This window comes from Gavialis gangeticus, unplaced genomic scaffold, assembly GCF_001723915.1.
Source record: "Gavialis gangeticus isolate Ggan-Ray unplaced genomic scaffold, GavGan_comp1, whole genome shotgun sequence".
NCBI classification, from domain to species: domain Eukaryota; kingdom Metazoa; phylum Chordata; order Crocodylia; family Gavialidae; genus Gavialis; species Gavialis gangeticus.
Window position 1 is genome coordinate 37137561 of NW_017729033.1, and position 12699 is coordinate 37150259.

Below are 12699 nucleotides of genomic sequence, written 5' to 3' on the forward strand. Positions count from 1 at the left end.
GTAGCTGTTATTTGGTGGGCTGGAGGGGGAGGATGGGGAAGGGAGGTTGGTTGCTGTTGCTTGTGTCCTTTATATTAAATCGTTACAATATATAAGAGGAGCCTCTAAGGCAGGGGTGGGCAAAATACAGCCTGCGGGCTGAATCCGACCCACCAGGCCATTCTATCCAGCCTGTGGAGCACCTAAAAAATGTAGTAAATTAATATTTATTTGCCCCGGTTCCCTAAAAAATTTAGTACATTAATATTTATTTGCCCTGGCTCCCTTTCAAAGCTGACTGGAGACAGGGACAGTAGGACCCAGAGGGAGCCCTCAGCAGGCTTGCAGGCTTGAGCAGCCCTGGCCACCCCCAGCCAGTTCCCAGCTTTCTTGCCCCTGCCCTGCTCCAGCAAAAGGTGGCTGTGGCTCCCAGCTGCATCCCTGGACTGCAGAGCATGGGACTGTGCTAGTAGGGATGTGTATGTGTGTACGCGCATGTAGGCAGGCACAGGGGCAGACAGTGTGTGCATGTGCATGCATGCAGGCATGGGGCCAGAGTGTGCGTGTGTGTTCGTAATGCGAGTCCCACATACACACCCCTCCATACACATGCACCTACACTTCCCCTCGCACTGCCATACACAAACCCATCACCTTCCCCTCATACTCACCCACACTCCACACACCGATAGCCCTCACAAACCTATATCCACCCCCAGACAATATACAAGTATAAGACTTCATTTTAAGCTACTGTGCAATCACCCCTATGTACACTACACAAATGCAGGTACATCAGGACAAAAATATTTTTTGAAATCAAATTAATGAATGTTGTAGATGATCGCTTTTTAGAATATAATTTGGCATTTTTCTGGTTCTGCAGCAGCAAAACCCCTTGCTGAAAGGAGTACTTCTGGGAGCAAAAGGAGGGGCTTCTGGTGGCAAATGTCAGGGGTTAGGGGGTGGCACTTTTAGTAACAAGATGGTAACCAGGGGGTGGGCCACCTGTCAAGGAGTGGGGCTACCCATGCAGCCCTTGACAGCTTGCCAAAACTCGGTAATTGCCTGCCCCTGCTCTAAAGCAAAAGTGTCAAAACCACTGGTCTCCCATGGGCTTGAGCCCACATCAATATTAATCCTCATGGCTCCCAGAGCCGCTGCTTTGGTGCAGCTCCAGAAGCCAGGGAATTAAAGCTGCTGCCACTCGCCCCACTTTTCCCCTGCCACCAAACTTAGCTGCCAGCGGTGACTAAAACCTCTGATTTTGGTGGTGGGTAAAGGGAGAGGGGGAGGAAGGGAGCAGTGTTACTGCTAGATTCTGGAACCACACCAAAACAGCAGGGTTCCATGCTGCCGCTACAGGGGCTCCAGCAGCTAGAATGACAAGTCCTGTGGACTGAATGTGGCCTGCAGAGGTGGGTGGTCTTGCCCATGAGAAGCTCTACGGACCAGATGACCAATTCTGTGGGCTGTGTTTGACACCCCTGCTCTGTGATATTACTTAGATTATAAAAGTTACAGTATTTAAAACTAATACTGCCAACACAGACTGGAGAGGCAAAATCTAAAATAAACCTGAATCACTGTGGTAGTTTTGTACAATTGAACAAGTTGTACATTTTAAAGTCTGAGAAACAAACAGGTTCTGCACTGAAAGTTATCTGAAAGCACTGAATTTAGCCCTGATTTATTCAAAGGTAAATATGCCACTGTTTGGATAGGGCTCCACTAAATGTGTCCACAGCTTGCCACAGATTAACCTGTTTGCACATCCATGGCAAATCTACCAAGTTAAATTTGTGCAAAACTCTACATGGGCAACATGGTTTGTTCTTTGCTTAAATCACTATAACTTGGCTCAGTAAATTTACCAATACAAGCCAGTTATAGCAAGCACTAAACCAAATCTAAATGGTTCTACACAAGGGTGTGCAGCAATTCAAGTGATCCACTTAAATGTATTCAGTTAAAATATAACAACTTCCCACAAACAAAATCCTGAGTTCCTTTCCCCACCTACTGAAACTTCAGCTGCAGCTTTCCTTAAGCTCAACTCAAGGGAAGAAGGAAAATCTTTAAAAGAAAAATCTCACAATTCTAAAATGTTTTGTGAAGCATTTTGCTTAAAAAACTAAATAGGCATTTGCTAAAAAATGCCTATCCAGTCAACTGAGTGCTCAGGTTTGAGCATCTTGTAACTTCTTTAGGAGAGGATTACCAGCCAAAACCAGAACCGAAATTAGTGTTTAAACAACTGAAACACATGCATAACTCTTTTTTGAGGCTGTCTTTATAAGCCATAAAGGAATGAACAGCACAAGCTTTCATTATGCTTTGTATTTCACTATTAAATTTTGTTATATATTACACTATCTACTAAAAATGTAAAGCTGTAACCAATATAAAATATCTACTTAAAACGTATTAAGTAATTTAAAATAGAATTAATGAGAGTTTGTGTAACTTCAACATGGCCTAATGGAAACCTCATCGTAGTCCTACTACAATGGAATCAAGTTACTCTTTTTGGGTGCCTGTACACAAATGCAGTGGCTTCTCCAAAGCACTGTAATTACAGGGCATCAGAGCAGACACAATTAATCGTCTGCCAGATGTGGTAATTACCGTGCTCCACCGGCCTCCCACATCTCATGTATAAGAGTCCCCACACTTCAAAATGGCAATGGCTTATTAAACAAGCTTTAGTTCAAGTGCCTCCACCACCATTTTGAAGCACAGGGACACTGATACACAAAACACTGTGGTGCTCTAATTAAAGCGCACACACACCCCTAAGCATGTGTAAAAGTGCCCTTAAATCTATCTAGTGCTCTTAAATAGTCTTCAGACTCGTGCAATGGTTTTGAGATGCAAACTTTTAGGAAAACAATTTAAAAACAAGCTAGAAGGATAGGTTTTAATATCTGTCACTTTAAAATGGACAACTAAGGCCCCATCTACACATCACATGTATCACACAATTACTAGGTTAACTGTATAATTAGGCTACATGTGCAAATTAACTATCATTTGATAAAAAGGTCCAACCAGCTATAAAGCTAGAAATGGAAAATGTGCAATAATTTTATATCTGGTTTCTATTCAGCTTTAATTTGCCCATGTAGCAGGTTTTTCCCCTCTGGACAGGAGTCCCATCAGCAATGGGGCTCCCAGCCATAGGGGTGCACCATGCACTGCTGAGGGGACTCTCAGCCCTAGCAGCGTCCCATAGCTGCCAGGACCCAGAGTCCGGTCAGCTGCAGGATTCTCCACCCTGGCAGCTGTGGAGCACTCTGAGTCATGGGGTACTGCTGTAACCCAGAGTCTGCAGCCACAGAACTCGCAGTCCTGGCAGCCACAGGGCACTGACACAGCTGCCAGTCATGTCAGCTATGGGACTCGCAGCTGTGGGAGCTTTCTACTTGTCTGTGCATGCGGAGCCCAGGACGGTAATCCCAGGTTGCCCCTTTACCGGTGATGAGGCACAATAGAAGCTGATGCTGGATCCCACAATCAAGACTCCTGCCATGCAAGTGTGGCATGGCAGAAGGCACAATTTTTGTAGATCGTGTATTAAATCCTATCATACATTAGCTGAACGTCTAGAAAGGGCCCTAATTTTGAGATGTGCTGTATGCATTCAATTCTGCAGTTAATTCTAGTCTTGGAAACGACATGCCAGAGAAAACTTTTAAAAACTAAAAAAGTTCTTATTTGTGTTAACCAGCAATAAACACAACTATAAAGTATTTTATCATCAACAGTTACAACTATACCTTCCAACCTCAAAAAATAAAATTGCTACTAAACTAGCATAACTGTTTAAAATATTTAAAAAAACCCACAATATATTAAAAGGTCTTAGTTATTGGGATTAAAGGCTAACCAACAAGTGATGAGCTATCTGTTGATAGCTATAAAAAATTAAGCTAATTTTGTACTGCTTCATAATGTTTCCGTATGAATATCTTCTAATACCCTGAACTAAGCTGGCAAATGTCATTTTTTGGCCAGAGTTTCTATAGATAAATTATTTTATATACCTAACACAAAACAACAGTGATTCTCTTGCTTTTGTAGATTCTTGAAGTGCTTTTAAAAGACGGCTGAAACTTCTGATAACGTACCTCTGGCCCAGCGAACAGGGTAGAGATGTTTCCAAAGAGATCCAGTTTTAGCCAGTTGGGACCATTTGGTGCTGACTTGACTACACTGACACAACTCCTGAGGGTTAAGGTAACTGAAAATGGTCAGCATTACTTCAGGAGGAAGATGAGTAATGTTTGTGGTATGCCCTGTCACTTCAGTTTCTGAAATATAGAATACATGTGTTTAAGAAATATGAGGTTATATTTCTGCATCTGAGCATCCATTTTCTCTAAGGTGTTATAAGAATAAAATACAACTATAAGTAAGCTTTCAAATTAAAACACTACTTTAGAATTAAAAAAAGACAGAAAGAAATGTGGATTGTTTTGATTTTAAAAAGAAGGAAAATAGAAATAAAACCCCTAACTGTCGTCCAAACCCAATTTCAGATTGTAGCAACTCAGTTCTACACTTCCCATTTCCTTTAAATGCCCAAATTCTTGTTCTAAAACGTGACCAAGAAATGGATCTGGATGCCAAAAGCACAGCTAAAATGGACGAGATACTCTATGGTGATGGAAAGCTTAAAGAAGCAGCATCTCCACCTTCAGCTGATGTATGTGCCTGCCTTTTGCCAAAACAGAATGCATGGTTGTCCCTGGATTTTCAGATAGCAGTAGTAACCCCCATGGCCTTGTTTTACCTACAGCTAAGCAAGCAGACTGTGTTTATTCTTAAAGAAGGACCATGTTTTGTGTCATGTCCACTGACTCCATCTTCTTGACTGAGGCAAGCCACCCCAAACCTATCAACCCTTCACACTTTCTTCCCATTCAGTCCTGTGGGTTAAAAGGACATTTTTAAACTTCTAAATGATAAAGAAATGGCAATTTGGCATCCTGTGATCTCTATGAATATCACTTCAGGGTCTCTCACTATTGATTCCTGGAGTTAACCTATACAGGGCTTTCCCACCACTAACAATATTCCCTTAACAGTCACCATTTGCCCTAGACAGGCTTCAGAGCATTTAGGAAATTATTTTTTTTTATCGCTTAGATATGATGTTTCTGTGCTCTAGCTTTCTCTTTCCTATTACTGCTAGCAAGCAGACAGCAGCCCTTCATAGTGTGTGCATGAACATTTAAAAAAAATACTTTTATCCCTTTTTAAAAATAAGAACTTTGCCACTATGAAACAAATATTGAGAGAAAGTCTACTGAATTTTTGTAGGTAATGCTATAAAAAAATCTGATCTGTGAGAAACCAGATGAAAAAACAAATATAGATAATAAAGATAGGGGTGTGAAAAGGTGTACAGATAAACTGAAGACTAAATATTAGTTACCCCTTACTTTTTCAAACCTAAAACCAGTAACTGTAACTGCAGTTCAACATGAACAGTCTGTAGTTGCACTGCCTTCTGTAGTCCTTTAGAGAAGACTACAGAGGGCAATGCTATTGTCTCTTGCTATAGCAGATTAAGATTATCCTCCCAAGGTAAATGTGTTCAAGTAGACTCCGACTTTGGCACATATACCTTCAGAAACACTTTTATTGATGTGCACAGATCTGAGTCTGATGCTCACAGAGAACTTCAGACACCTGGTTAATCAGAAAGCTGTTCAACTGACAATCAGCCCATGGTGCCTTGCATCAAACCTCTGCAAATTCCAAAGTAAGTACAAGACAAGTAAAGCGCATTTCCAAAACCAGACAGAAAAATGCAATCAAGCACAAGTTTACCTGATTAACTGATCCAGATGCTCAGCAAGTCCTTCTCAGACAGAATATATATACTGTTGCTGCTTCTCAGAGAGAAAGCCAGCAGTGCAAGAGGAACAGAATAACAATAGCTCCTTTTCTTCTACGGTTGCAATGGAGAACAAACAACTCCCTCAAAAATCATATTCTTCTACATATGCTTCCCCAACAACTGTCCTCTAATACCAGACTCACTAAACTCAAAACAGAGAAGTTGCAGAAATCTTACTGTTCCTAAATTTCTCCTCCAGTTAGAGATGGCAGCAGCCAATTCTGTGAGGCTACTTGCTTACTGCATCTGATTGTTCAGAACCAAAGATGTATCCTACACCTTAAACTATGATCTTAATTTCTGTCAGGGTGGCCTAGAAACTGATGGATTTAGTAGTTCAAAGGCAGTCTCACATCCTACTGTAGATTGAATTACAGAATACAATTATTGTATTTGCTTTGATTCATGTATTTTGTTTGCTTCATGTACACAATTATTGTACTTTGCTTGATTTTCACTGAAGGTGGACTGTCACCTTCTCAGTTCAGGGTCGTCAAATTTCCAGAGGCTTTGCTGCATTTCCCCTCCCTCCCTCCCCACTAAGATACCCTGGCTGTATTGAAATACCAAAAAACTTGTCTATCGTGCTACGTAGACTACCCTTTGAATTGTTAGGAAATTCTGAGAGCAAATTTCAACACTGACAATGTTATGGCTGTTCCATCAGTCACATTCAGTAAGATACATGTGTTCATCAAGTGATCCATCCTATATTAAGTTTCATAAAAGAAAATTGAGGAGGAGTTAGATATTGGTACAAATATCATTCTGACAGTGAACATGACATTTCCCCTTACACAGTCATGCATCTTGCAGATTCTTTTTTCTGACTCTCTCCTCCCTCAGTGGATCCTTAGAGAAAGGAGGTCCAAGCAAGAAGAATTTTTCTATCTAAAATACTGTCATTTGACAGTTCTGACATCTGTTCAGTTGAGAAAAATCAAGAGAGAAAAGTCCCAACTATGTCTTCAACCAGAAAATTAAGTCAGGGTCTGGAAGCAGAAAATACAATCTGAAACTGAAGTGTGAAATTAGAAGGAGAACACCATGTTAGTTCTAAGCTGGAGACAGGGCAGGGAGGGAAGCAGAGTACATACCTACATAACTTGTAAAAGACCTGTATAAGAAATATCTAAACAGACAGATTCTTCCCATTATTGTATTATTAAAGGAAGTCAACATTATGTAATAAACAAAAAATATCACCTATAAAACATTTAGCAAATGGACAGTAAATTGATTATTTCCCTGTACACGATTTTGAAACTTAGAATTTCTTTTAGTCTAATTTAAAGTAGTTCACCTTGATCTGCCTTTTCATCCACAGAATACTTCAAAACTTTCTGGAGCTCTCCAGCTTGATTCCAGAAACTGAAACCTCTAAGGAATTCTGCAGGTTCCTTCTGCGAGCAGTGCTGTGCAATCACTTTCTTTTTGATATCCTTTAGTTCTTCGTAAGTGAAATATTCCATCAACATGGGCTGAAAAACCTAAAAATGAAACATGCCAATTAACTATGACAAAGCATGGGTGACAAGGCACAGTACTGTCAGAGTATTTATAACCCAATGTTTCTTGTTATTTACAAAAGAAACTTCCTACAACAGAGTACAAGTTGATAAACCTGACTCACAAGAACAGAGAATTCCTGAATTCTGACCTCCAATGGCTTCACATGTGGCCTTGGGCAAGTGAATTAATTGTTTCTTTGATCTTCCCACACATAAAATGGAAATAATTAAACTTGTTTAATTTAGATGTTACCGAGACCCTCACATGAAAAGCACTGAAGTAAACAGCAATACAAATGAAGAGAAGAAAGATGTTCAAAAAAAACCTTAATGCATCAAGTTCCATCTTGAACAGACTGTTGAGGCTTTTCTTTCTCCTAAGGACGCTTCCCAATTTTTCAATATACATAAAACGTTCAAACTGGTAAAACCAGACTGTAAAGTATACGTATGTGTAAGAGGTAGTTTGGGAGTGGTTGTTTGATTCTTAAGACATTGCTTTACAGTCATTTTTCTGAGTACATAAAAACTGTCATTTACTGGATCAAACCACCTAGCCCAGTATCCTGCGTCTCTCAGGGGCAGAAAGTGGATGCTGAAAGAGAGGGAACTGGGTATGATCAGGGTTTTTTGCACTGTTCCTCTCTCACTTGCAATCTCCAGCATTTAAGACAGGGCTGGGCAAAATGTGGCCCAGGGGCCAGACCCGGCCCACCAGGCCATTCTATGCGGCCCACAGGGCCCCTAAAAAATTTAGAAAATTAATATTTATCTGCTCCTGGCTGCATGTCATGTGGCCCTCAATGGCTTGCCAAAACTCAGTAAGCGGCCCTCTGCCCAAAACAATTTTCCACCTCTGATTTAAGATCTAGGAAGTTCAGATCCAGAAGCTGCACCCCTAACTCCCAGCTCAACAGGTACTGATGCCCCTTTCCTCCAAGAATCTGTCTAGTCCCTGGCTCAACTGTCAGCTTCCACAACATCTGATGGCAATGAGTTTCACACTAATTATACTGTGTACAAAATAACTTCCTTTTGTTCAACTTACTATCTACTAGTTTCATTCTGTGCCCCCTGGTTCCTGTATTGAGAGAGATGATAAATAATAAATCCCTATTTACATTCTCTTTATCATTTGGTATAGTTTGTTTTAAGTGTTTGCAGATCTCTGGCTAATTTTATGGTCTCCTTTAGAAATTAATTTACAATGTATGATAGATATCATGTAAGATATTTTATGAATAATATATGAAAAACATGTTGCTCAAAATATTCTCTCTTCACTTAAGGTCATCAAATATTTCTTAATGGGAGGCTGGGGTGGTGCAGGCGTTAAGGAGCACAGTTGACAGCCAAAAGTTTGCAAGTTTGAGGCTGGAGCAGGAAAGCTCATTACCCTGTCAGATTCCAACAAATTTATGAATTCTGCTAAATACTTTGTCACAAGGAGGCATTCCTAAACAAAACAGTGATGAAGCCAAATTAAAACAGTCCTTCATATTACTGACTCTTTATATAACATTATACAGAAGCTCTGAATTAATGAAACTACTCAAACATTTTTAAATTCCATCTTCTGTTAGCGAGCAACATTAAGATATCACCTGCATAACCAATCAGCCACAAAATTAAAGTGAAATATGCCTTCAGCTTTTATCACAGATGTTATTTATTCTTCATTTCACATCCAAATGTATTACAAAATCTCTACCACTGATGGAACCCTTACTGAAAAGGGAGGTGCCAGGCCAGAACTACTTGGATTCTGGTTAATATATAATTAAAATTACAAGGATAATTATTTACACCTTCACCATGGTAACAGTTTTTACCCCAACGGATGATAGCTAATAATATTGTAGCACCCAAGATCACAACACAATAAAAGGCTGAAATGCCATTCTAAGCAGGCAAAACCTGTGTGCAGGTACGAAAGCATGCAGCTGACTGGCAAACTCTCAAAACGTAACTGAAAATACAATACAAAAAAGAGACACTATTTTAAAATGGAGCTTTGTTAACAAAGCTCCTGTACCGTAAACTGAAATTTGTTGATTTTAATTCAATCTGGACAGAGACAGAGATGCCAGGGATTTTCTTGCTTTCTGATTAATGTCATACTACGTGATAATGTGCAACATCTGGTTGACTGCACTGTGGCTGTATTTTGAAGTAAAGTCAAAAGACTACTATATGCAACATCTGCTGTAAGAGAACTCAGAAATTCTGAATCCAGGAGTTTTGGCATTGACTTCGATGAGCCCAGGATTTCACCTTGTCATTTTAATGTCACTGTTGTTTCTGTATGTGTCATATCTCAACCATAGCTAAGAATGTAGGCAGTTTACCTTCCATGCTCTCCTTTCCATTCTCCCACGGTTGCTATGGGCACAAAGCAACCTATTAACAAAACTGAGAATCATCAGTCTACCATGTCTTTCCTTCTGGTATCTTTGATCTCTTTGATCATATTCAGCCTTTTCAACTCCCCAAATAAGAGAATTTAGCATCATTTTTAAGGCAAGGTCCACCTACCTCCTCTTCCTCTTTCATGTGAGGAAGAAAATCCCTGGTAAAGGCTTCCAGCCTTTCTTTTAGCTGTTTCTCATAGTTTAACTGTTCATATTCATTCTGAAAAGGAAAGCAAATCTTTAAATAGTAAGCTTCTCTACACTCCAGAAAAATTTAAATAATTTACCTTTTCTCCCACAATTCATGCTTTAGCCTTTGGTAAGAAGATTCTGAATAGTTAGACTATATTTTAAAAGCTATTTAAAAATCTTTCGTAAGACAATCATTAGCATATTCATTCTTGTAACACATTCATTCTGTTACAATTTGTGTAGTCTAGCTTGTTTCTTCTATTACAATTGAGATTGCATCATGTCCAGATACAATAGAACCTTTCTATTCCAAACCTTGCTAGGTCTACAAACCATGAAGAAGTCACAAACAGATTCTCAAAAATATTATAAGTAGTTCCTTAAAACATGTCATATTACATGTGTGTGTGTTTTAGTAAATTATAGCATGAAGTATCAGAAAGTACCAAAATAAACTACATTTCTCAATTTAAAAAAATTATGATCAGTATTTATTACTTCTATCTTATTTCCTCATTTCTGTCACTAGTCAAATTAGTACGTACAACATCACTTCCTAATTGTAGGATACCTTGCAATCGTATGCGAATTATCAAGTTTTAATGATATGCAAAGTTGTAACTTAGAGTATTAAAACTGAAACTTACCAGTCTATAACAACATGACCAAAAACGTTTAAAGCAATCTAAATAATTTCCATCATTTGTATAGGAAACTTTGATGAAGTTATGTTGGCTTAGTTCTCTTTTAATATTATATATTTTATGTTAAACTTTGATAGTAAAATGTTGACAAGTGAAATCACAATTGACAGTTTCTAAGTTAAATGTGCTACAGAAACTTACTTTAAAACAGTCAAAATTTTAAAACATTCAACTTACTTTAATGTCATGGATCATTTGCTGCCTACTTTCTTCAACTATGAATGCTTTACTCTTTTTTTATTATTACTGCAATGAGAAACTGGCCCTGGAGTCTGTCCAGAAATTGCAAAAGACGGAAGTTTATGCAAGTTCGTACAGTAAATTTTGTAGTAGTTGCAGGAAAAAAGAAAACACCTGATGTCATCAGGAGCTTTCTGACAGCTTAGTGTTTTTCTTTCCTCTGCTGGAAGTGACAATAAGGGATGAAACTAAATAGCCTTATTATGTTGACCCAGAACATGCAATAAGTAGACTGGTCAGACTGTACCAAAATAAGAGTTACTAATGCACGTTCATTACAGTCAATATCAGCTACATAAAAACTGGTACAGAAAGGAATCAAGTTGAAGTCAATCTGTACGTTTTCCTAAAATAGATTTCTAGAAACAAACGGAATGAATCAAAATCAACAATATGGTGGGAAAAATGTAAGTTAAATCCAACCCATTTAAACAACTAAAGCCTGGAAAAAAATTACCAAGACTGTGGCTGTATCTCCCTCTAGTTTTCTTACGTTAGCAATATGTATAATTTAAAGGTTTTGTTGTAGCTTCTAAAAAGTTTTCAAAACAAAATATGTACGTTATATGTGCGTGGCCTGTGTTTCCTATTATTTGGGTAAAACTCAGAAGCAAAGGATGAGCCAGCCTTATACCAGGTTCAACACTATCAGGGAGCTGAATTTCCACTACAGGACCAATTGTATAAAAATCCTAATGCACTCCATGTCAACAGTATGCACCAGCAGACAAATCACAATATATTTTATAAGTAAAAAAAATCTGAAGTGATCTGGGAAAGGCATTCCTGAAGTATGACACCTCTAGACCTAGAGTTGTCTTGTTCAAAAAATCCTCACTTTTCACCAAGGTATAGCCAAAAAAAGAGGACTGAGAGGAAATAGTCTGTCCAACTGGTGACCCACCAGCTGTATACAGCCTTCAGCAGGTTAAGTTGTGGCTTAACCAGGACTCCTGCCTAGCCATCCCCCGCCACCATATCACTCGAGCCACAACAGCAGCCAGTGTCTCCAGGCTCCCCGTCCTACCGCTGGGGATGGGGCAGGGCAGTGCACAATGCAGCAGGGAGAGGCGTGGGCACCCACACAGCGAGCAGCCCTGGGGCCTGTGGTATGTGGCCCCTGCCTGATTAAAACTGGACAGCCCTGGTCTAGGGGAACTAACTGAGGCCTAGTAAGCAGGAGCAATTTATATTTTGTTGAAAGCTGTTTGGGAAAGAAAATTAGGATGGCAATCACTTACTGCTACTGAAAAATATGAAAAGTTTGGAACAGGCCTTAGTGAAATGGCTTATTAATAGGTCAAATGCAAGAAAAATTATCAAGGCAGCAGTTCTTCACACACAGCGATTCCTTTCACCTATGAAATTATGTGAAAGTACACTTCAGAAAATAAAAAATCTGTAAGCTTTCTTAGCATGTTAGTAAAACAACTCATAGTCTTGGCCAACAGAAATCAATGGAAGTTCCACCATTTAATACAATGCTAAATTAATCTTACCTCACACATTTCTACTTAATGTATGAGATTTAGAAAAGCCTTTGGAGTATTTCTTATAATTAGGGGTCTACCAAACTTGGAGGTGGCGGGCTAATTTTGCAGGCAGCGCCTGGGGTTGGCCACTAATTTCATGGGCTGAGCATGGCACCCCCACTCCGCGCCCCGCCCACACACACCCCTATGATTGGCCAATGGGCCACAACAGTCCTGCCCCCCCCCCCCCCCCCAGTTGTCAGGGGGGCCAAAACTAATGAA

The 12699-nt window shown here is 39.5% G+C and overlaps 1 protein-coding gene across 1 annotated transcript in view; it reads right to left on the reverse strand.

The window, feature by feature from the left end:
• The window catches only part of FBXL5 (F-box and leucine rich repeat protein 5), a 79524-nt gene that overhangs the window by 33032 nt on the left and 33793 nt on the right, over positions 1-12699 (reverse strand). Inside the window, exons 3-5 of the mRNA XM_019525935.1 lie at positions 9934-10029; positions 7191-7377; positions 4110-4292 (exon numbers count right to left, since the gene is read on the reverse strand). Coding sequence (XP_019381480.1) covers positions 4110-4292; positions 7191-7377; positions 9934-10029 — 466 coding nt within the window. The remainder of the gene's footprint in view (positions 1-4109; positions 4293-7190; positions 7378-9933; positions 10030-12699) is intronic.